Source organism: Macaca thibetana, chromosome 6 (genome assembly GCF_024542745.1).
Source record: "Macaca thibetana thibetana isolate TM-01 chromosome 6, ASM2454274v1, whole genome shotgun sequence".
In the NCBI taxonomy this organism is placed as follows: Eukaryota; Metazoa; Chordata; class Mammalia; order Primates; family Cercopithecidae; genus Macaca; species Macaca thibetana.
The window spans coordinates 55,033,740-55,054,382 of record NC_065583.1 but is presented as its reverse complement, the minus strand read 5'-3'; the positions used below and the strand labels follow the sequence as shown (position 1 = coordinate 55,054,382).

At 41.6% G+C, this 20,643-nt stretch overlaps 1 protein-coding gene and 1 non-coding gene across 3 annotated transcripts in view; both read right to left on the bottom strand.

The window, feature by feature from the left end:
- ALDH7A1 (aldehyde dehydrogenase 7 family member A1) overlaps positions 1-20,643 on the bottom strand; it is a 52,244-nt gene that overhangs the window by 1,763 nt on the left and 29,838 nt on the right. For both annotated transcript variants that reach the window (XM_050794535.1, XM_050794537.1), the window contains 7 exons: positions 14,949-14,990; positions 12,364-12,458; positions 9,022-9,106; positions 7,388-7,494; positions 5,310-5,426; positions 3,489-3,586; positions 3,226-3,299 (listed from right to left, as the gene is read on the bottom strand). In XM_050794535.1, the coding sequence (XP_050650492.1) occupies positions 3,226-3,299; positions 3,489-3,586; positions 5,310-5,426; positions 7,388-7,494; positions 9,022-9,106; positions 12,364-12,458; positions 14,949-14,990 (618 nt within the window). The remainder of the gene's footprint in view (positions 1-3,225; positions 3,300-3,488; positions 3,587-5,309; positions 5,427-7,387; positions 7,495-9,021; positions 9,107-12,363; positions 12,459-14,948; positions 14,991-20,643) is intronic.
- LOC126957680 (U6 spliceosomal RNA) lies at positions 6,564-6,670 on the bottom strand. Its single transcript, XR_007726866.1, has one exon. It is a non-coding gene; the product is annotated as a U6 spliceosomal RNA (small nuclear RNA).

The window sequence follows — 20,643 nt, the reverse complement described above, 5'->3', positions numbered from 1 at the left end:
TCTTCTTTATCTCGCTCAATAACTTGTATTGAAATTATCAGGAAAAACACAGATATTCCCATTTGATCGAAATACATTAAGAAAATATAATAATTTTGAAATAAAAGCTTCTCTATAATAAAACCAACTAGTCACCTGGTCTTTCTCATGAAAGGAAAAGAATCTCCATTAAATGGGTTCCAGAAAAATCACAGCTGAATGTTTGCCCTTCTAGTTCTCAAATGCACAAGCAAAGTAAAAAGAGACATAACTGACTTCAAAGAATGGGAAGCTAAAACAAGCCACAGCTAACAGCGCCTCTGAAATTCCTGGCAGGAACAGAGTCACAGAGGCTGTAAGGAACCAAGGCTGAGCACCTGCCTGAGGTTCCAGAGCTAGTGACAGCAGTAAATGGGACTGGGATGTATCTCTTTGTTCCTCACCCAGTGCTCTTTCTATAAGATAACACCCCATGGGTCTTCCCCAACGAACCTTTTATTGCACTTGAATAAAAGCTATTTCTACCCAAGGTGGGCAGGGAGGGAGTAGGGGGAGAGCAAATAAAAGTAGAAGAATCAGGAGGCTGAGGCAGGAGAATGGTGTGAACCCAGGAGGCGGAGCATGCAGTGAGCCGAGATCGAACCACTGCACTCCAGCCCGGGGGACAGAGCAAGACTCCGTCTCAAAAAAAAAAAAAAAGTAGAAGAAATAAGTCCTAGTCAAAATCTCCCAAAAGACTCCCTATCCAGCTATGCGCATGCTGGGTGAATGAACTAATCCACTTTCAAGGACCATGCTCACTATTCTGAGAGCTGGTACCCCACTACCCTCTGCTTGCTAGCCAGGCCTGCAGGGCCCTCCCTGCCTCTGTTTTCTACTGCTTCTTCAGTCTGCAAATTCCTGAGTGCATCCAAGAAGAAAATGAAAAGAACAGCTTCTTCTTCTTTCTCCTACTAGTTGACTCCCACCTACTCCTGGACAGAAACCTCTATCATAATAGAGGGTCAATACATAATGTCTGAAGCTGTCAGGAGATAGCAGTGAAAGCATACTATTTAGAAAAGCTGACATCAATTCAAAGGTAAATTTGCTTTTTTCTTTTAGTAAAAAAGAATCTCAGCCAGGTACAGTGGCTCACAGCTGTATTCTCAGCACTTTGGGAGGCCAAGGCAGGTGGATCACAAGGTCAGGAGTTCAAGACCAGCCTGGCCAACATGGTGAAACCCCATCTCTACTAAAAAAAAAAAACAAAAATTAGCCAGGCATGGTGGCGTGCGCCTGTAATCCCAGCTACTCAGGAGGCTGAGGTGGGAGAATTGCTTGAACTGGGGAGGTGGAGGTTGTAGCAAGCAAGATTACACCGCTGCACTCCAGCATGGGCAACAGAGCAAGACTCCATCTCAAAAAAAAAAAAACAAAAAGAATCTCAATGTAGCCTCTGGGAAAGGAGGAGAAGAAAAGTATGGGCAAAACTCCTTTTTCCATTATAATACTTCTTCAAAACTTTTATTTATTTAGAGACAGGGTCAAACTCACTCTGTCACCCGAGCTGAAGTGCAGTGGTGGGATCATGGTTTATTGCAGCCTCAAACTCTTGGGCTTAAGCGAGCCTTGAACCTCAGACTCACGAGAAGCTGGGAATACAGGTGTGTGCCACCATACCTGGCTAGTTTTTTTTATTTTTTGTAGAGACAGGGTCCTACTATGTTGCCCAGGTTCATCTCAAACTCTTGGGCTTAAACAATTACAGGCATGAGCTACCACGCCCAGCCTAAAACTTTTTTTTTTTTTTTTTTTTGGGGGGAAGACAGGGTCTCACTCTGTCATCCAGGCATGAGTGCAATGGCACCATCTTGGCTCACTGCAAGCTCCACCTCCCAGACTCAAGAGATCCTCCCACCTCAGCCTCCCAAGTAGCTGGGACTACAGGCACACACCACTATGCCTAATTTTTGTATTTTTTGTAGAGACGAGTTTTTGCCATGTTGCGCAGGTTGGTCTTGAACTTCTAAGCTCAAGCGATCCGCCCGCCTCTGCCTCCCAAAGTGCGGGGATTCCAGGCATAAGCCAGTGTGAGTGGCCACCAGAACTTTAAAAATTAACTATAAAAGCTTAACTGAAGAATACTCAATTGACTGGGTACGGTGGCTCATGCTGTAATCCCAACACTTTGGGAAGCCAAGGCAGGTGAATGGCTTGAGCCCAGGAGTTTGAGACCAGCCTGGGTAACAATAGTGAGGGCCTATTTCTAAAAAAAAAAAAAATTTTAATTAGCTGGGTGTGGAGGCACATGCCTGTAATCTCAGCTATTCATGAGGCTGAGGCAAGAGGATTGCTTGAGCCTGGGAGGTGGAGGCTGCAGTGAGCTGTGATTGTGCCACTGCACTCTAGCCTGGGCAACAGAACAAGCCCCCAACTCAAAAAAAAAAAAAAAAAAAAAAAAAAAGGAATACTCAGTTTGAGAGAGCAGGCATGGGTTGGAAACAGGGAAAAGATAGACACTCATGCATTCAGGCAACCGCACAGTGCAGCCCAGGCGTAAGGGGTGAACTGAAAACAGCGGTCTTTTGTCAGAGTCCGTGCATCAAATAGTAATTGTAGTATTTGGTCTAAAAATACAAAAGAATGCTACTAATGATATAAACTTTTACAAGTATTAATGAATGTTTGTTTTGCTTCTATATTTTTTTTAAAAAAAGCAATTTATTTTACTTTGTATCATATTTAATAAATAATACTGAACATACAAGGGTTAGGGAGAGGTTTTTAGGAAAAACTACTACCCAGTTTCATCATTAATAATGCATGACTTATTAAGAGGAAACAGGAGCAGAGCCCAGTGAAAAGAAACAACTTAGTATTCTATCTAGTGAAAAAGAGTATGTTTAACATTTATATGCCTACTCTGCAAATAAAAACCAGACTATTTCATGTAAAATAGGGATTCTTAAGCTTTTTTGGGTCTGCAAACTTCTCCCCAGAAAACAAATGCCACCATTTCAGGGGTTCACACATTTCAGGTTAAGGGCCTCTCCTCTAACCTGATGCTGCCTCTGAGGAGATGGCGCAGGACTCTATGCGATAACTTTGAATACAGAATGTAAGCTTTTTCAGGCCTGTTAGATCGTATTAGGTTATTTCAGAATATAAGGAGTGTTTCAGTCTCGTGGTCAACCTTTTCTAAAAGCTACTACTGGCTTTTCTTTGCTGCCCAACATGGAAAAGGAGAAATGATTCTCTACATACCAAAGGCACCTCCAATCTCAGCCCCACTTGTTGGAATGTTGACATTTACAATGCCACAGTCTGATCCTTTAGGTCTGTGTAAAAAGGGAGGCATGGTGAGAGCAATGAACAGGAAATTAAAAACAAACAAAAATAAATAAAAAATCTAAACCAAAGCTCAAAGGCTTTCAATACTGAAAAATTGATTTTCAACTACAATGGCTTAAGTCCACTCACCACATCAATCAGACTTATATAAATTTTCAAAATAGAGAAAGTTGTACCCAAGCCAGCGGAAGATTCTGCCCAGATCTTTGGTAAAGATGCTACTTGAAAGTCCCTGTTTTACTTCATTATTCCATGCAAAGACCTCTTCTTCATTCTAAAAGGAGAGACATTGGAAGCTGTTAGATGTTACAGTGTTCAGGTCAAAAGTTCACTGACAAAACTCATTTCCTGAGATGCACCGTATAATTTTAGTATACAAAAAAAAGGAAACCAAAGAGTCACGTTTACTAACTGTTTCTCTTATAATTCAGATCATTGATAATAAGTAAAACTTTTTGGGATTTTTTTCCCCTAATTATAATTTGAGAAACAAATATTAACACATTCTTCCTTTCATTCAAGCTACTACATATAATAGTTAATATCTATTGAGCTCTTATGTGTGTAACACACTGATCTAAGCACTTAACATGCATTTAGTTATTTAATCCTCATCCTATAACATAGGTTTCCTACTACCTCCCAATTTACAGATTGGGCAACTGAGGCCAAGAGAGGCTAATTTGCTCAAGAGCTCACACAGCCTCATAATGTACACAAACACATTACAAAACACAAAATTATATTCTCTAGTCCCCATATGTGAAACGATAGGCAATTTAAAGCAAGAAATAAAGAAATGCAATCATGTAATTGCAACAAGATGCAATTCTCACTATTCTTTAACTGTTAATAATGGTACATTCAAATCTTGATTCAATCTCTCTGCAGTCTCAAAATTACTCCTAAATATTTACTGGCAAGGCTAGGGCCTGTCTCAAGCTAGGGAATGAGATCTTCTAATTTATTCACCTGTGTTGGTTTTTTTGGGTTTTGTTTATTTGTTTTAGAGACAGGATCTCTTCCCACCTCAGCCTCCCGAGTAGCTAGGATTACAGGTACATACCACACCTGGCTAATTTTTTAATTTTTTGTAGAGACAAGGTCTCCCTGTGTTGCGTAGGCTGGTCTTGAGCACCTGGCCTCAAGTGATCCTCCTAAAGCACTGAGATTACAAGCATGAGCCATTGTGCCCAGCTTCCTCACCTATTAAAACCTCTATAGTTTGAGATTAAGATATGAGAGCAGGGAAAACAAAACAAAACTCCGCAGCCTATCCTCTGATGGAGTTTATAACTATAGGTCTTTTGTTTGTTTTTTTTTTAAGACGGAGTCTCGCTCTGTTGCCCAGGCTGGAGTGCAATGGTGTGATCTTGGCTCACTGCAATCTCAGCCTCCCGGGTTTAAGTGATTCTCCTGCCTCAGCCTCTCAGGTAGCTGGCATTACAGATGACAGGCGCCCATCACTATGCCTGGCTTTTTTATTTTTTAGTAGAGATGGGGTTTCACCACATTGGCCAGGCTGGTCTCGAACTCCTGACCTCAGGTGATCCGCCTGCCTCACCCTCCCAAAGTGCTGGGATTACAGGCATGAGCCACCGTGCCCGGCCAACTTTAGATTACCTCCACATCTCATTTTGTCTGCTGACATGTTCATAGCACTCAGTCTGTCAAACCATCCAGTACCATGGTTCAGGAGAAGGTGACTCTATGGCCTACACAGCCCAGAATTAAGATGACACAAGAAATGATGACTACATACTCCATAAACTCCAACACTAGTGCATTACCCAATCTGGTTTCCCTGGCAGCTAGCTTGGCATGCTATAGAGTTTTAAAGTGTTTATCTCATATTTTATCCTGAACCTTCATATATCTACTATTCAGATTACTTTCTAAAACCCTCTTAAAGGCTCATCAAGTGAAATTTAATCCACCATAATTTTCCTCTTATCATTTATTTCAACATTAGACTAGCGAACAGAAGGCATTTTTACCTTGAATTTAAAGACATAGAGAATCGGGGCAAAAGTCTCTGTGTGTGCAATGGACGCATCGTGGGCAAGACCTGTCACAATTGTCGGTTCTACATAATTTCCAGGGCGATCCATAACCTAATGCAAAGAAATGAAATAAAAAGAATGAAAGCATTTTGTTGTCTAGGATTTGGGGTCAGAGGATGCAATCTTTGCCCACACTTATAAAGAAAAAAATTAGCATCATTTATAGGTGAATTATTTCTCCAAAATAAATTCCAATCATGAAAGAAAATTCTCTCTTCCTGACAATGGTTCTAACTTAGTTGGTCAAAGAAAAATGGAAATAAAGAGTCAGGAAGGGATGGAGAGCCATGCCATGTGACACAACCAAGTTATGTTGAACAAACACTGTTGGAAGCAGTTATTTTCACTCAGCCTGGAGTGCAATGGCTTGATCTTGGCTCACTGCAACCTCTGTCTCCCCGGTTCAAGCTATCTTCCCACCTCAGCCTCCCAAGTAACTGGGACTACAGGCACGCACCAGCATGCCCAGCTAAATTTTTTTTGTATTTTTAGTAGAGACCAGGTTTCACCATTTTGGCCAGGCTGCTCTTGAACTCCTGACCTCAAGTGATCTACCTGCCTCAGTCTCCCAGAGTGCTGGGATTACAGGAATGAGTCAACATGCCCGGCCACAAACAAATCTTTTTATTTAGGGGGGGGGTTTTTTTTTGATTTGTTTTTTTTTTTTTTTAGTTTGTTTTTTTGTTTTTGATTTGGTCTTGCTTTGTTGCCCAGGCTGCAGTGCAGTGATGTCATCACGACTCACTGCAGCCTCAAACTTGTGGGCTCAAGCAATCCTCTCACCTCAGCCTCCCAAGTAGCTAGCACTACACGTGCATGCCACCATACTCAGCTAATTTTTTTTTTAGAGACAGGGTCTCACTATATTGTCCAGGTGGGTCTTGAACTCCTGGCCTCAAGCAGTCCTCCCAAAGTGCTGAGACTGCAGGTATGAGCCACTGCAATCTGTGTCAATTTCTTTTTTAATGCTTATGATATGCATTTTTTTATTCTGTGCCTTAACTGACTTTTAAAAATAACGAATAAATAGATTGTAACTGCTCTGAATACAAAGACTCCTACTGTACTATGAAAAGGAATTCTGCTTTCCATACAAATATTTAGGGACCCAATTCAAAAGCAACCATGACTCAGTTTCTTATACGTCCTTCCAGAAATGTCCCATGCATTTTCTGTTGTCTTTTTTTTTTTAATATGGAATGTTTCACGAATTTGCATATCATCCTCGTGCATAGGCCATGCTAATCTTCTCTGTATCATTCCAATTTTAGTATATGTACTGCCAGAGCAAGCACTGTTGTCATTCTTTAAAACATGTATTTCTGGCCAGGCACAGTGACTCGTGCCTGTAATCCCAGCACTTTGGGAGGCCAAGGCGAGTGGATCACAAAGTCAGGAGTTCTAGACCAGCCTGGCCAACATGGTGAAACCCCTTCTCTACTAAAAATACAAAAATTAGCTAGGCATGGTAACAGGTGCCTGTGATCCCAGCTACTCGGGAGGCTGAGACAGGAGAATCTCTTGAACCTGGGAGGTGGAGGTTGCAGTGAGCTAAGATCATGCCACTGCACCCCAGTCTGGGCAACAGAGCAAGACTCAGGAGCCTGAGGTGGGATGATTGCTTTAGCCTGGGAAGCAGAGGTTGCAGTGAGCTGAGATGGCGCACCACTGCACTCCAGCCTGGTCAGCAGAGCAAGACCCTGTCACAAAAACAAACAGAGCCAAGTGTGGTGGCTCATGCCTGTAATCCCAGCACCTTGGGAGGCCAAGATGGGTGGATCACTTGAGGCCAGTATCGTGCCACTGCACTCCATCATGGGCAACAGAGTAAGACTCTGTCTCAAAAGCAGACAAACAAAAACATGTATATCCGTGTTTTATAATAATATATGAACAAAGACGGTGGAAGAGGATATCAAATGGGGTCACTTTCCCAATATGCCCAGAGCCCTGCTTGTGTCTCAAGGAAAAGGTTAAAAAGCTGTCACAACTGATCTCAGAGCATCCCTTACCTTGCCCCCATAGACCACTGTGCCACCTTCTTTCTTTGCTTCTTCCACTGCTCCAAGAAACATGCTCACTGCCTGCTTGGTGTGGAGTGGCCCATAGAGAACATTAGCTGGAGAGAGAAGAGGAAGGCTGGCTCATCATTTTGCCCTTTATGGCATCATTTTATTATTAGAACAGCTTTCTCAATGAACAGACCGATCCCTTCCTGTATGCTCTCAAATTGAGAACATAAGTCAGCATCCTTTTTCCATAAAGAACCAGATGGTAAATATTTTATGCTTTGGAGGACATACGTGATCTCCATCCCAATACTCAACTCCATGATTGTAGTGCAAAAGCAGCCACAAATGACATGCAAATGAAAGGGTATGTCTATGTGCCAAGAAACTTTTTTTTTTACAGAAACAGGCAGGGCCAATTCTGTTTGCCAACCTCTAGCTTAAAGAATGGCTATCAATTCCTCAAAGTACTGCACTCAAAATATAGGGTCAGTTTACTCATTACGGTGTGACCATTCTCTAAGGAAACATCACAGTCTCAGTAGTTGGTGTGTAATTCAAGGGGGAAGAGAATGATGCTGTCCTATGTTATGGCTGCTGGAGACTAGAGCACTGACAGTGACCCAGCGACAGAGGAAGAAGGAAGATGTACGTAGTCCTCTATGAGGAGGAGGCATGTTAGCAGAGCCATCCCCACTCTGGGTGAAGAATGTTTCTAGCAGACAGCACAGCAGGACAGAGCCTGGCATGCCTGGAACACTGAAAGGATGTTGGAGAAGGTGGAGCTCTGGGAGCAAGAGGGAAAATGGACACAGAAAGGTTGGTGAGAAGGCAAGCAGGGCAGGAGGCAGAGAGCAGACCAGGAAGGATAGGGAGCCTGAAAAAAGAAGAAATCAAGAGGACTCTAGGTTTTAATCTAAAAGCAGGCCTGGTGCAATGGCTCACACCTGTAATCCTAGCACTTTGGGAGGCCGAGGCAGGCAGATTGCTTGAGGTCAGGAGTTTGAGACCAGCCTGGCCAACATGGCAAAACCCTGTCTCTACTAAAAATTACGAAAATCAGTCAGGCGTGGTGGAATGCACCTGTAATCCCAGCTATTCGGGAGGCTGAGGCAGGAGAATTGCTTGAACCCAGAAGGCGGAGGTTGCAGTGAGCCGAGATCAAGCCACTGCACTCCAGCCTGGGTAACAGAGTGAAACTGTGTCTCAAAAAAAAAAAAAAAAAAAAAATCTAAAAGCAATGAGAAGTTACTGAGGAGTATTTTAAGCAGGAGAGTGATGATTGCATTTTAAAAATCACTCTGTAGCAATGGATGCAGAAAGGTCAGTTAGGGGATTCTTGCAGCCTTCCACAAGAGGGTTGGTGTCGGCTTGGACAAGGGTAATAGTAATGAGAGAGAAGCGCACTAAATCTCATTCCACCTAAACAACCTCTCCCAGTCTCACCCACTAGCCCACACCAAGCACCCAGGGTCGACACCTAGGAGCAGACACAATACCCCAAATCCTAATAACCTGCTTCACGTGCCTTCAGGCCTCTCAGGAAACGGAAAGAAACTCCAAACCTCAGACCAGAAACACTTGTTAACAACAGCTCTCAAAAAAGGATCGCTTTGAAAACAGAAGGACATACTCACAGTCCCATGGGTTCCCAACTCGGATCTGTGCATAGGCCTTTTTAAGTCTGTTTACAACCTCATCATGGATACTTTCATGTACAAACTAAGCAAAAAAGAGATATTCAAGGGCATAGTATGATAAATGTACACATTTTTAAACAACGAATACTTTTCTTGATAGTTACTGAAATACTGTAATCTCTAAAAATATAAGCAAATCAAAGCATGTTTATTTTTTTAATTATATAATTTCTCATTTTAATATTAACTATATGAAGTTAAAAATTTCCTTTTAGGTAGATATTAGAATAAAAAAATCATAAGCCCTTTTTTTTTTTTTTTTGAGACAGAGTCTCACTCTGTCACCCAGGCTGGAGGACAGTGGCGTGATCTCGGCTCACTGCAACCTCCACCTCCCAGGTTCAAGCGATTCTTATACCTCAACCTCCCAAGTTGCTGGAATTACAGGCACCCACCACCACACCTATCTAATTTTTTGTATTTTTAGTAGAGATGGGTTTTTGCCATGTTGGCCAGGCTGGTCTTGAACTCATGACCTCAGGTGATCCACCCACCTCGGTCTCCAAAGTGCTGGGATAACAGGTGTGAGTCACTGCACCCAGTCCATAAGCCATGTCTTCATCAAGTTTCCAAGGATGTATTTGGCTAAGCTTCACAAATACATTAAAGAAGGCCTCAAGTACATCTGTCCCATACTATAACCCTAAGTCCCAGTGAATACAGAGCACAGTCATAACTGACCTCTGCTGGGTAACTACAAACACTCAGCCCCAGGCCTTAATTAGGTGAGGACAAGCCTTGCGTTCTCTGGGTAGTTGTGAGGTCCGTGCTATGCTGCAAGTGGCAGAGCTGAACTTGCCAAACTATCTATGCTCTGGGTCAGTCTCCATGTGATGAATGAATTGACATTATGAGAACTAGTCTTGAAGCAGTCCATAGTATTGGAATTTTTATGTGTATATACTGCTAACTCTAAGGAAATCCATTTGGACAATGACTAATATTATCTATTAATATCTAAAACTAATATAAAGGATATCAATAAATATTTGCTCCAAAACACACGAAAAAAAAATTGGCTGAATAGAGGAATATTTGGCTTTCGTGTTATTTCATATTTTAACATGTAATGAAGGGTATAATCATTTGGAGTACATGGTTTTTTCTTAGCTTTAATATAATCTTTAATGCAATTTAATGTTTATGGTGAACACATTTAATAAACTTTAATGTTACAAATATAGTATCAGATTATTTGAGAATGTCAGCTATGTAAAAATAAAGATTTATTTTCATTTGTGCAAAACACCTGAAAAAACAAATATGAAAGGTGTGAGCGGCCGGGCGTGGTGGCTCACACCTGTAATCCCAGCACTTTGGGAGGCGAAGGCAGGCACATCACCCAAGGTCAGGAGTTTGAGACCAGCCTGGCCAACATGGCAAAACCCCATCTCTGCTAAAAATACAAAAATTAGCCAGGCACGGTGGTGGGTGCCTGTAGTCCCAGCTACTCGGTAGGCTGAGGTGGGAGAATCACTCGAACCTGGGAGGTGGAGGTTGAGGTGAGCTGAGATCACACCATTGCACTCCAGCCTGGCCAACACAGAGAGACTCCATCTCAAAAAAAAAAGAGAGAAAAAAGAAAAAACAAGAAAAGTATAAGGTAAAGATAATTTTCATATCTTTTAACTTATTCTAATTAATTTAGATTATGTCAGTCTTATAATTTGTTCACACTCATCATAAATGAGAACAAAAACCCAAAGCCAATTCCTTAATAATTCAACTGAATTATTCCTTTTTCATTACAAAAGGAAAACTCAACAATAATAAAAAAGGCTCAAGTCCAACAGAGCTTAAAAAGAATTTTTTTTAAATGGCAAATGCAGCCAAATTTTGTACCTAACTAAAATTTCCTCAGGGCCGGGCATGGTGGCTCCCACCTGTAATCCCAGCACTTTGGGAGGTCGAGGTGGGTGGATCACCTGAGGTCAGGAGTTCAAGAGCAGCCTGGCCAACATGGTGAAACCTCGTCTCTACTAAAAATACAAAAATTAGCCAGGCAGGGTGGCACATGCCTGTAGTCCCAGCTACTCAAGAGGCTGAGGCAGGAGAATCGCTTGAACCCAGCAGGTGGAGGTTGCAGTGAGCAAGATCACGCCACTACACTCCAACCTGAGCAACAGAGCAAGACTCCAACTCAAAAAATAAAAATAAATAAATAAATAAATTTTAAAAAGCAAAAAACTTGCTTATAGTATAGTCTTTTAGTACCATAAAGTCATGAAAATCAAAGTTGTAACACATACTAAACTGAAGTCCAGCTCAATCTAAGTATAGAGATTAAACTTCCTAAATCCCACACTGAAGCTAAACCACATCTCCTTATATACACTTCATATTAATCTGTCCTCTCTCTATATATACGTATGCAGGCTATATATGTATATAGAGAGATCACACATATACAGAGCCATTTGCTTTTCAATGAATCATATCTGTATATATGTATATAGAGAGATCACACATATACAGAGCCATTTGCTTTTCAATGAATCATATCATTTCAAGTCAAATCTAATTCTAGACTTGAGGCTAAAAATTAAAATGTTTATTGATTGATTGGTAGAGACAGAGTCTTGCCCTGTCGCCCAGGCTGGAGTACAGTGGTGCAAATCATGGCTCATTGCAGCCTCATTGAGCCCTTTCCTGGGCTCAATCAATCCTCTTGCCTCAGCCTCCCAAGTAGCTGGGACTACAAGCATGAGCCATCATGCCTTGCTAAATTTTTTTTAACTTTTTGTAGAGACAGGGAATCACTATGTTGCCCAGGCTGGTCTCGAACTACTGGGCTCAAGCAATACTGCTGCCTCAGCCTCTCAAAGAGTTAGAATTATATGTTCGAGACACTATGCCCAGCCTAAAATGTTTAACACGGTTTACTACTTAAAATGTTTTTATAAAAGAGCAAGACTCTATTTTTAGCTATAGTTTAATAATTTTTTTTATTTTTATCCTGTTTTATTCTCTAAGTGACATTGAACTTCGTCCATATTGTTCTAGGAGTAGGATTGAAAATAGGTCTCATCTCCTAGTCCAACTCCAATCAATTGGTAGTAGAACCCCTACTAGCTTGGGGTGGGAAAAAGGCAAAGTCTCTGATTGATTAACAACATCTGCCATGAGCACAGAAAGAGAACTGCACCACATATTTGCCAGCCACATCTAGAGAGCACATCGTTCTAGCAGTATTGCTGACACCTCCCTAACAGCAGAACTCATTAAAAAGTAGTGTTTTAAAAGCAAGACGATCTCACAGGCCTATGCAGATATACTCACCAGTCGCCTCGCAGTGGTACACCTCTGGCCAGCAGTTCCCACCGCAGCGAAGAGAGCTGATGGAACAACTAAGCTGAGGTCTGCATCTTCAAAGGCTTAGGAAAGCACAAATACTTCCATCAGTGAACCAAAACAGGTAGACAAGGCATTTGTTAGCTAGTGTAAAACAATGTTGTTTTCTGGTTTTGGTTTTGTTTTTTTTGTTTGTTTGTTTGTTGGTTTTTTTTTTTTTTTTTTTGAGACAGAGTTTTGCTCTTGTTGCCCAGGCTGGAGTGCAATGGCGCAATCTTGGCTCACTGCAACCTTCGCCTCCCGGGTTCAAGAGATTCTGCCTCAGCCTCCCAAGTAGTTGGGATTACAAGGATGTACCACCACGCTTAGCTAATTTTTTTATTTTTAGTAGCAATGGAGTTTCACCATGTTGGTCAGGCCAGTCTCGAACTCCTCACCTCAAGTGATGCACCCACCTTGGCCTCCCAAAGTGCTGGGATTACAGGCATGAGCCACCATGCCCGGCAAAAGCTTTTATAAAGTGCAGTAAAAGAACATCAAAACTATAGTTGTAAAGTAAGCATATTAATGTCACAAAGACATATATACACATAACGGGGAAAGGCACACTCTTCTTCCAAGGAAGATTATGAGCTCTATGATCTTTGCCCAGATCATAGAAGGGTAAATTGAGGCTCTCGCCCCTCTGGCCTCTTCATCTTTTATTTCTCAGGGGTTTGTTTGTTCTTTTTTTGTTTGAGATGGGGTCTCACTCTGTCACCCAGGCTGGAGTGTGGTGGCACTACAGCCTTGACCTCCTGGGCTCAAGCAATCCTCCCACCTCAGCCTCTCAGTGGCTAGGACTATAGGTGTGCACCACCACGCCCACGTAATTTTTGTATTTTTTGTACAGGTGGGGTTTTACCATGTTGCCCAGGCTGCTCTCAAATTCCTGGATCAAGTAATCTACCCACCTTGGCCTTCCAAAGTGCTGGGATTACAGATGTGAGTCACCACGCTCAGCCTATTTTAACTTTTCAAGCCTCAGTTTCCTCATCTGTAAAATGGGGCAATAATGCCTGGGGTAATAATGGATGGTAGTAAGTAGATAAGGAAGAACTGTGCTCTGAGGTCTGGCTACCAGGATACAAATACTAGCATTTGTCATTTGCTATCCTGTCACTTCAGGTATATAATCATTGTAAGTCTCAGAATATAACCTTCAAATTAGATTAATAGCAATATTTACTTCATAGGATTGTTGTAGGGATTAAATGAAATAATGCATATAAAATAGCTGAACACAGTACCTGGCAGACACTAGTGCTCACTAAATGTGAACTATATTTTTTACTGAAGTCTCTCTTTAAAAGTTCATCTAGGCCGGGCGCGGTGGCTCAAGCCTGTAATCCCAGCACTTTGGGAGGCCGAGACGGGCGGATCACGAGGTCAGGAGATCAAGACCATCCTGGCTAACACGGTGAAACCCCGTCTCTACTAAAAAATATAAAAAACTAGCCGGGCGAGGTGGTGGGCGCCTTTAGTCCCAGCTACTCGGGAGGCTGAGGCAGGAGAATGGCGTGAACCCGGGAGGCGGAGCTTGCAGTGAGCTGAGATTCGGCCACAGCACTCCAGCCTGGGTGACAGAGCCAGACTCCGTCTCAAAAAAAAAAAAAAAAAAAAAAAAAAAGTTCATCTAGAGGCCAGGTGCGATGGCTTATGCCTGTAATCCCACCACTTTGGGAGGCCAAGGCAGGTGGATCACCTGAGGTCAGGAGTTCAAGACCATCCTGGCCAACATGGTGAAACCCCATCTCTACTAAAAATACAAAAATTAGCTGGGCATGGTGGCATGCACCTGTAATTCCAGCTACTCGGAAGGCTGAGGCAGGAGAATAGCTTGAACCTGGGAGGTGGAGGTTGTAGATTGCACCATTGCACTCCAGCCTGGGTGACAGAGTGAGACTCCATCTCGAAAACAACAGAAAAAGTTCATCCAGAACAAACATTTCACCATATACTTCTTATATCTTACACATACTCCTTATGTGTGTCAACTACAAATATCTAAGCATTTTTGTGACAAACTCAAACAGTTAAAAAAGAGTATTAAGTAATCTCTAAGCCTATAGGTAAGTGATTTTTTTGTAATGCCTTAGGGACATGTTCTTTACCAATATAAAAGCACTCAATATTCCACTAAAGATAAAATAATGTTTTTGAAATCTAAAGAAATGATCAAGTTACATAAGAGTTACTTAAGTTATTCTAGAGAAATGTGGCCGGTTTTCAGCAAACAGAAGAAGAAAAAACAATAAATAATGCCACACTACAATGGCAATGGAAGTCTCACTCACAGGTTCTAGATCATCCCAGGTAACATGTTCTAAACATGAATACCTTTCCTTTTTAGTTACCTCTGCCTTCAAACCAAGCTTGTGTCCTGTCTCCCAAGTAAAATTCCTAAACACAGGAACTAGGTCTCAGGCATATGCAACATGGAAGAAATGAGATCCAAAACAAGTTTCATATATTCAGGATGGCGATTGTGGAAACTGAACAGAAAACAAACAAAAACAAAGGGGCAGCCTTACCAATAATGGCATTGTTTCCTCCAAGTTCCAACAAACTTCTCCCTTTAAAAAAAATTATATATAAAAATCAATGCCTAGTTCCATGTTTACTGCACACTGCTACATAGCCTAATCCCAAGTATTAAATTATATAGCCTGTCCAATTATTTTTTATATAGCCTATCCCAATCATATAGCCTATCTCGATTACACCCTATCCCAATTATTTTTCAACTTAAGATTTTCTGATTTATAAAGTAGCATTACTATTGTATCAATATCAAATGTACTGATTTTAGTAACTACTGTGGTTATACAAGAGAATGTCAACATTCTTAGGAAATACACCAAAATATTTAGTAATAAAGGGGACATATCTTTGACTTAATCCAAACAGTTCAACAATAATATGCACCCACAGAGAGTGTGTTGTGTGTGTGTGTGTGTATGTGTGTGTGTGCGCCCACGCACGCACTCATAGATGTTGCTGGAGAGAGAGAAAATGATAAATCAAATGGGGCAAAATGTAAGCAATTAGTGACTCTGATTAAAGGGTTTACAGGAATTCCTTATGTTGGTTGTATAATTTTAGGTTTGAAATTATACATGAAAGTCTACAGCCAAACCAAACCACCCTGAACGTGCCCGGTCTTGTCTGAAATTATTCAAGAAAAATAAAGTAAAATGGGACAGCCACTGTAGAAAACAGTATGGCAACTGCTCCAAAAAATTAAACAACAGAGCCTGGGCAACATGGCAAGACCCTGTCTCTACAAAAATTAAAACAAATTAGCTGGGCATGGTAGTATCTGCCTATAGTCCCAGCTACTTGTGAAGCCCAGGAATTTGAGACAACAGTGAGCCGTGACCGCACCGCTGCACTCCAGCCTGGGCCAACAGAATGAGACTGTCTCAACTAAGTAAGTAAATGAATGAATGAATTAATTAATTAATTACCATATGATTGAGTAATTCCACTTCTGAGTATATAACCAAAGGTAGTAAAAGCAGGGACTCTGTAGATATTTGTACACCAATATTCATAGTAGCATAATTCACAATAGCCAAAATGTAGCAGCAACCCAAATGTGCATCATCTGATGAATTAGTAAAGTAAATGTGGTATATAAATACAATGAAATATGCAGCCTTTTTACATTTTTATTTTATTAATTTTTTTTTTTTTTTTTTGAGACAGGGTCTGATTCTGTTGCCCAGGCTGGGCTATACTGGCACGATCATGGCTTACTGCAGCCTCAACTTCCTGGGCTCAAGCAATTCCCCCACCTCAGCCTCCTAAGTAGCTGGGACAACAGGCATGCACCACCATGCCCAGCTCATTTTTGTACTTTTTTTTTTTGGCAGAGACAGGATCTTGGCATGTTGCCCAGGCTGGTCTCGAACTCCTGGGCTCAAGAGATCCTCCCACCTTGGCCTCCCAAAGTGCTAGGGTTGCAGGCATGAGCCACGACACCCAGCTTATCATAGAGCCTTAAAAAGGAAATCCTACTACATGCTACAAGATGGTTGTACGTTGGGCTGGGCGCGGTGGCTGTAATCCCAGCACTTTGGGATTTTAGTCTCTACTAAAAATACAAAAATTAGCTGGGCGTGGTGGCGGATGTCTGTAATCCCAGCTACTCGGGAGGCTAAGGCAGAAGAATTGCTCAAACCCAGGAGGCAGAGGTTGCAGTGAGCTGAGATCACACCACTGCATTCCAGCCTGGCAACAGAGTGAGACTCCATGGTTGTACCTTGTAGACATTATGTTAAGTGAAATAAGGTAGTCACCAAAGGACAAATACTTACAACCCCACTCAAATGTAAATAGTCCATATCAATGAAACAGAAAGAAGTAGAAGGGTGGCTACCAAGGGCTGGGTGTAGGGGGAAGGAGGGATTAGTGTTTATAGGCTATGGAGTTTCAGTTTTACAAGATGAAAAAGTTCTAAAGATAGGCTGTATGATCATGTGAATGTACTTGACACTACTGAACTGTGTACCATGTTAACCATTTTTAAGTAAATTTTATGTTGTGTGGACTTTCGCCCACAATCAAAAAGAAAGAAAGAAAGAAACCTATGGCCCATAAGGCCACCACAAAAATCTCTCCTTACAATTTGATAGTGTCTTCCAATCTTTTCTCTGTGAATTTATATTTAGTTGAGATTATTTCATTTTACTTTATTTCCTGATGTCTTACACCTTTCCCCTAAGTCATTAAGAGTCATGAAAAGAAAAATCACTCCACAGCATTCCATCATGAAAACATACCAAATTTTATTTAGCTGTTTCTCCAGTGTTTAATATATTTGTTGATTATCTACTTAGGTTAGGACTCTTGATAGACACTGCCAACCTATATTCTAGAAAAGTTATATAGCAGGCCATGAGTGCCATTCTTTTCTTTCAGTCGGAGTCTTGCTCTGTGGCCCAGGTTGGAGTACAGTGGTGTGATCTCAGCTCACTGCAAACCTCCGCCTCCTGAGTTGAAGTGATTCTCCTGTCTCAGCTTCCCAAGTAGCTGGGACAACAGGCATGCACCATCACGCCCAGCTCATTTTTGTATTTTTATTAGAGACAGGGTTTTGCCATGTTGGCCAGGCTGGTCTTGAACTCCTGACCCCAGGTGATCCGCCCACCTCGGCCTCCAAAGTGCTAGGATTACAGGCTTGAGCCACCGCAACCAGCCCACCATTTTTTTTCTTTCTTTTTTTAACAGTCACCCAGGCTGGAATACAATGGTGCTATCATAGCTCACTGCAGCCTCAATTTCTGGGTTCAAGCAAACCTCCATCCTCAGCCTCCCAAGTAGCTCAGACAACAGGCATGTGTCACAACACCTGGCTTGTTTTGTTTTGTTTTAAGAGATGGGTTTTCACTATGTTGCCCAGGCTCTGGTCTCAAACTCCTGGCTTCCAGTGATCCACCCACCTTGGCCTCCCAAAGTGCTGGGATTACAGATATGAGCCACTACACCTGGCCTATAAATGCCATTCTTACCTTACTCCTCCCGGCATAAAGATCTGAGAGATTTGTTTGCCTCAATTTTAGACATATGTTTATTTATTTATTTTTGAGACAGACTCTCACTCTGTTGCCCAGGCTGGAGTGCAGTAGTGCAATCTCAGCTCACTGCAACCTTCTGCCTCTGAGTTCAAGCAATTCTCTTGCCTCAGCCTCCCGAGTAGCTGGGCATGCCGCCACACCCAGCTAATTTTTTTGTATTTTAGTAGGGATGGGAGTTTCACAGTCTAGCCCAGGCTGGTCTTGAACTCTTGCCCGGCCTCAGACATACATTTATTAATGATCTTTTGACCATAAATTTCCTTAAGTGCACTTTAAAATCAGCTTCCATGTGAATAACTTTTATTCACTTGTGGTATCAGGAGCACATGTGACAACAGGAGAGTATCTTCTCATTTTCATTGCTCTGAAACAGGTAAGCATCAAGTGAACATTAATTATGAAGACGTGGCTGTTATTACCAAAAGCCACCAAATGCTACACCATCTCTAGTCTCTGCTGCAATCATTGAATTAATGACAGTTTGCTGGCTATAGCATAGCACTATGCTAGGTGTTAAGAAGAGAAGGGGCCGGGCGCGGTGGCTCAAGCCTGTAATCCCAGCACTTTGGGAGGCCGAGACGGGCGGATCATGAGGTCAGGAGATCGAGACCATCCTGGCTAATACGGTGAAACCCCGTCTCTACTAAAAAATACAAAAAACTAGCCGGGCGAAGTGGCGGGTGCCTGTAGTCCCAGCTACTCGGGAGGCTGAGGCAGGAGAATGGAGTGAACCCGAGAGGAGGAGCTTGCAGTGAGCTGAGATCCAGCCACTGCACTGCAGCCTGGGTGACAGAGCAAGACTCCGTCTCAAAAAAAAAAAAAAAAAAAAAAAAGAAGAGAAGGAAGGAAACAGAAGCTTTTACACCTGCCATTAGCTTCTCCTGCCTGGCTGCAAGTGATGTTTGGCAGAAGAGAAGGGATCTATACTTTCTACATCCTTCCAGTTCTCTATCAGGCACTCTCTGACTATACTCCTAACCACCAACTCCTCCAAGAAAAGCACCTATAACTTAAGAGAGGCAGATACATTTTAAAAATTATAATTCTATTACTACTACTACTACTACTACTACTTGGCCAAGAACAACAAACTACTGCCTTGAGTAAGGAAAAGGGGAGAAAGCTGAGAAGATGAAATCTGCTAGTGGAACTAATGATGTTGAGAATCTTTTCATGTGCTAATTGGCCATTTAAGATGTCTATTCTAGGCCTGATGCGGTGGCTCATTGCTTGTAATCCCAGCACTTTGGGAGGCCAAGGTGGGAGGATCACGAGGTCAGGAGTTCGAGACCAGCCTGGCCAATATGGTGAAACCCTGTCTCTACTAAAAATACAAAAATTAGGCATGGTGGCACATGCCTGTAGTCCCAGCTACTTGGGAGGCTGAGGCAGAAGAATCGCTTGAACTCAGGAGGCGGAGGTTGCAGTGAGCCGAGATCTCCCCCACTGCACTCCAGCTTGGGTAACAGAGCGTGAGAGTCCATCTCAAGAAAAAAAAAAAAAGATGTCTATTCAAATCCAATGCCCATTTTTAATTGGGTTGTCTTTCATATTCTTAAATTTGAAGAGTTCTTTAGATATTCCACATACAAGTTCCTTATCAAATGACTTCCAAACATTTTCTGCCATTCTGTAGGTTGTTCTTTTCACTTTTTCCTGATGTCCTTTGAATCACAAAGTGCTTTAATTTTGATAAAAACTAATTTGTCTTTTAATTGTTGTTGCTTGTGCTTTAGTTGTCATTTCTAAGAAACTATCGCCTAATCCAAGGTCACGAAAACTTATTCCTATGTTTTCTTCTAAGAGTTTTAAAGGTCTTTGATACATTTTGAGTTTGTCTTTGCATAGGAGATGTAGTGGGGGTCTGACTTCACACTCATGTGTATAGACAGCTGGTTGTGTCAGTACCATTTGTTAAAAAGACCATCCTTTCCCCATTGAAATGTCTTGTCACCCTTGACACAACTGACCATAAATGCAAGAGTTTATTTCTGGACTTCCAATTCTATTCCATTGATTTTTATGTCTATCCGTATGCTGGTGCCACATAGTCTTGATTATCATAGTTTTGCCATAAATTTTTTGACTAAGAAGTGACAGTCCTTCAATTTTCTTCTTTTTCAAGATTGCTTTGGCTTTTTAGGGTCCTTTGCATTGTCATATTAATTTTAGGATTAACTTGTCAATTGTTACAAGACAGAAAACTGGGATTTTTACAGGAATTGCATTGAATCTGTAGATCATGTGGACCACACTGATACCTTTACAACATTAAATCTTCCAAAAACTGAAAAGGGGATATCTACTCATTTATTTAGGTCATCTGTAATTTATTTTGATGAGTGCTCCGTGCAACAGACTTACACTTCTTCTGTTAAATGTATTCCTAAGTATTTTATTCTTTTTGATGCTACTACTAATTAAATTGTTTTCTGGATTTCATTTTTGGATTGTTCATTGTTAATGCATAAAAATGTAATTGATTTTTGTATCTCAATCTTGAGTCCTGAAACCTTGCTGACCTTTTTTATTAGCTGTTATTTAATAAATTGCTTTGCCTAATAAAAAGCAATGCCTACATAGTTAAACAGTCGACAGATTAGTCAAATTTTGTCTTATGCTGGGGTAAAAGTCTAAAATTCAGCCT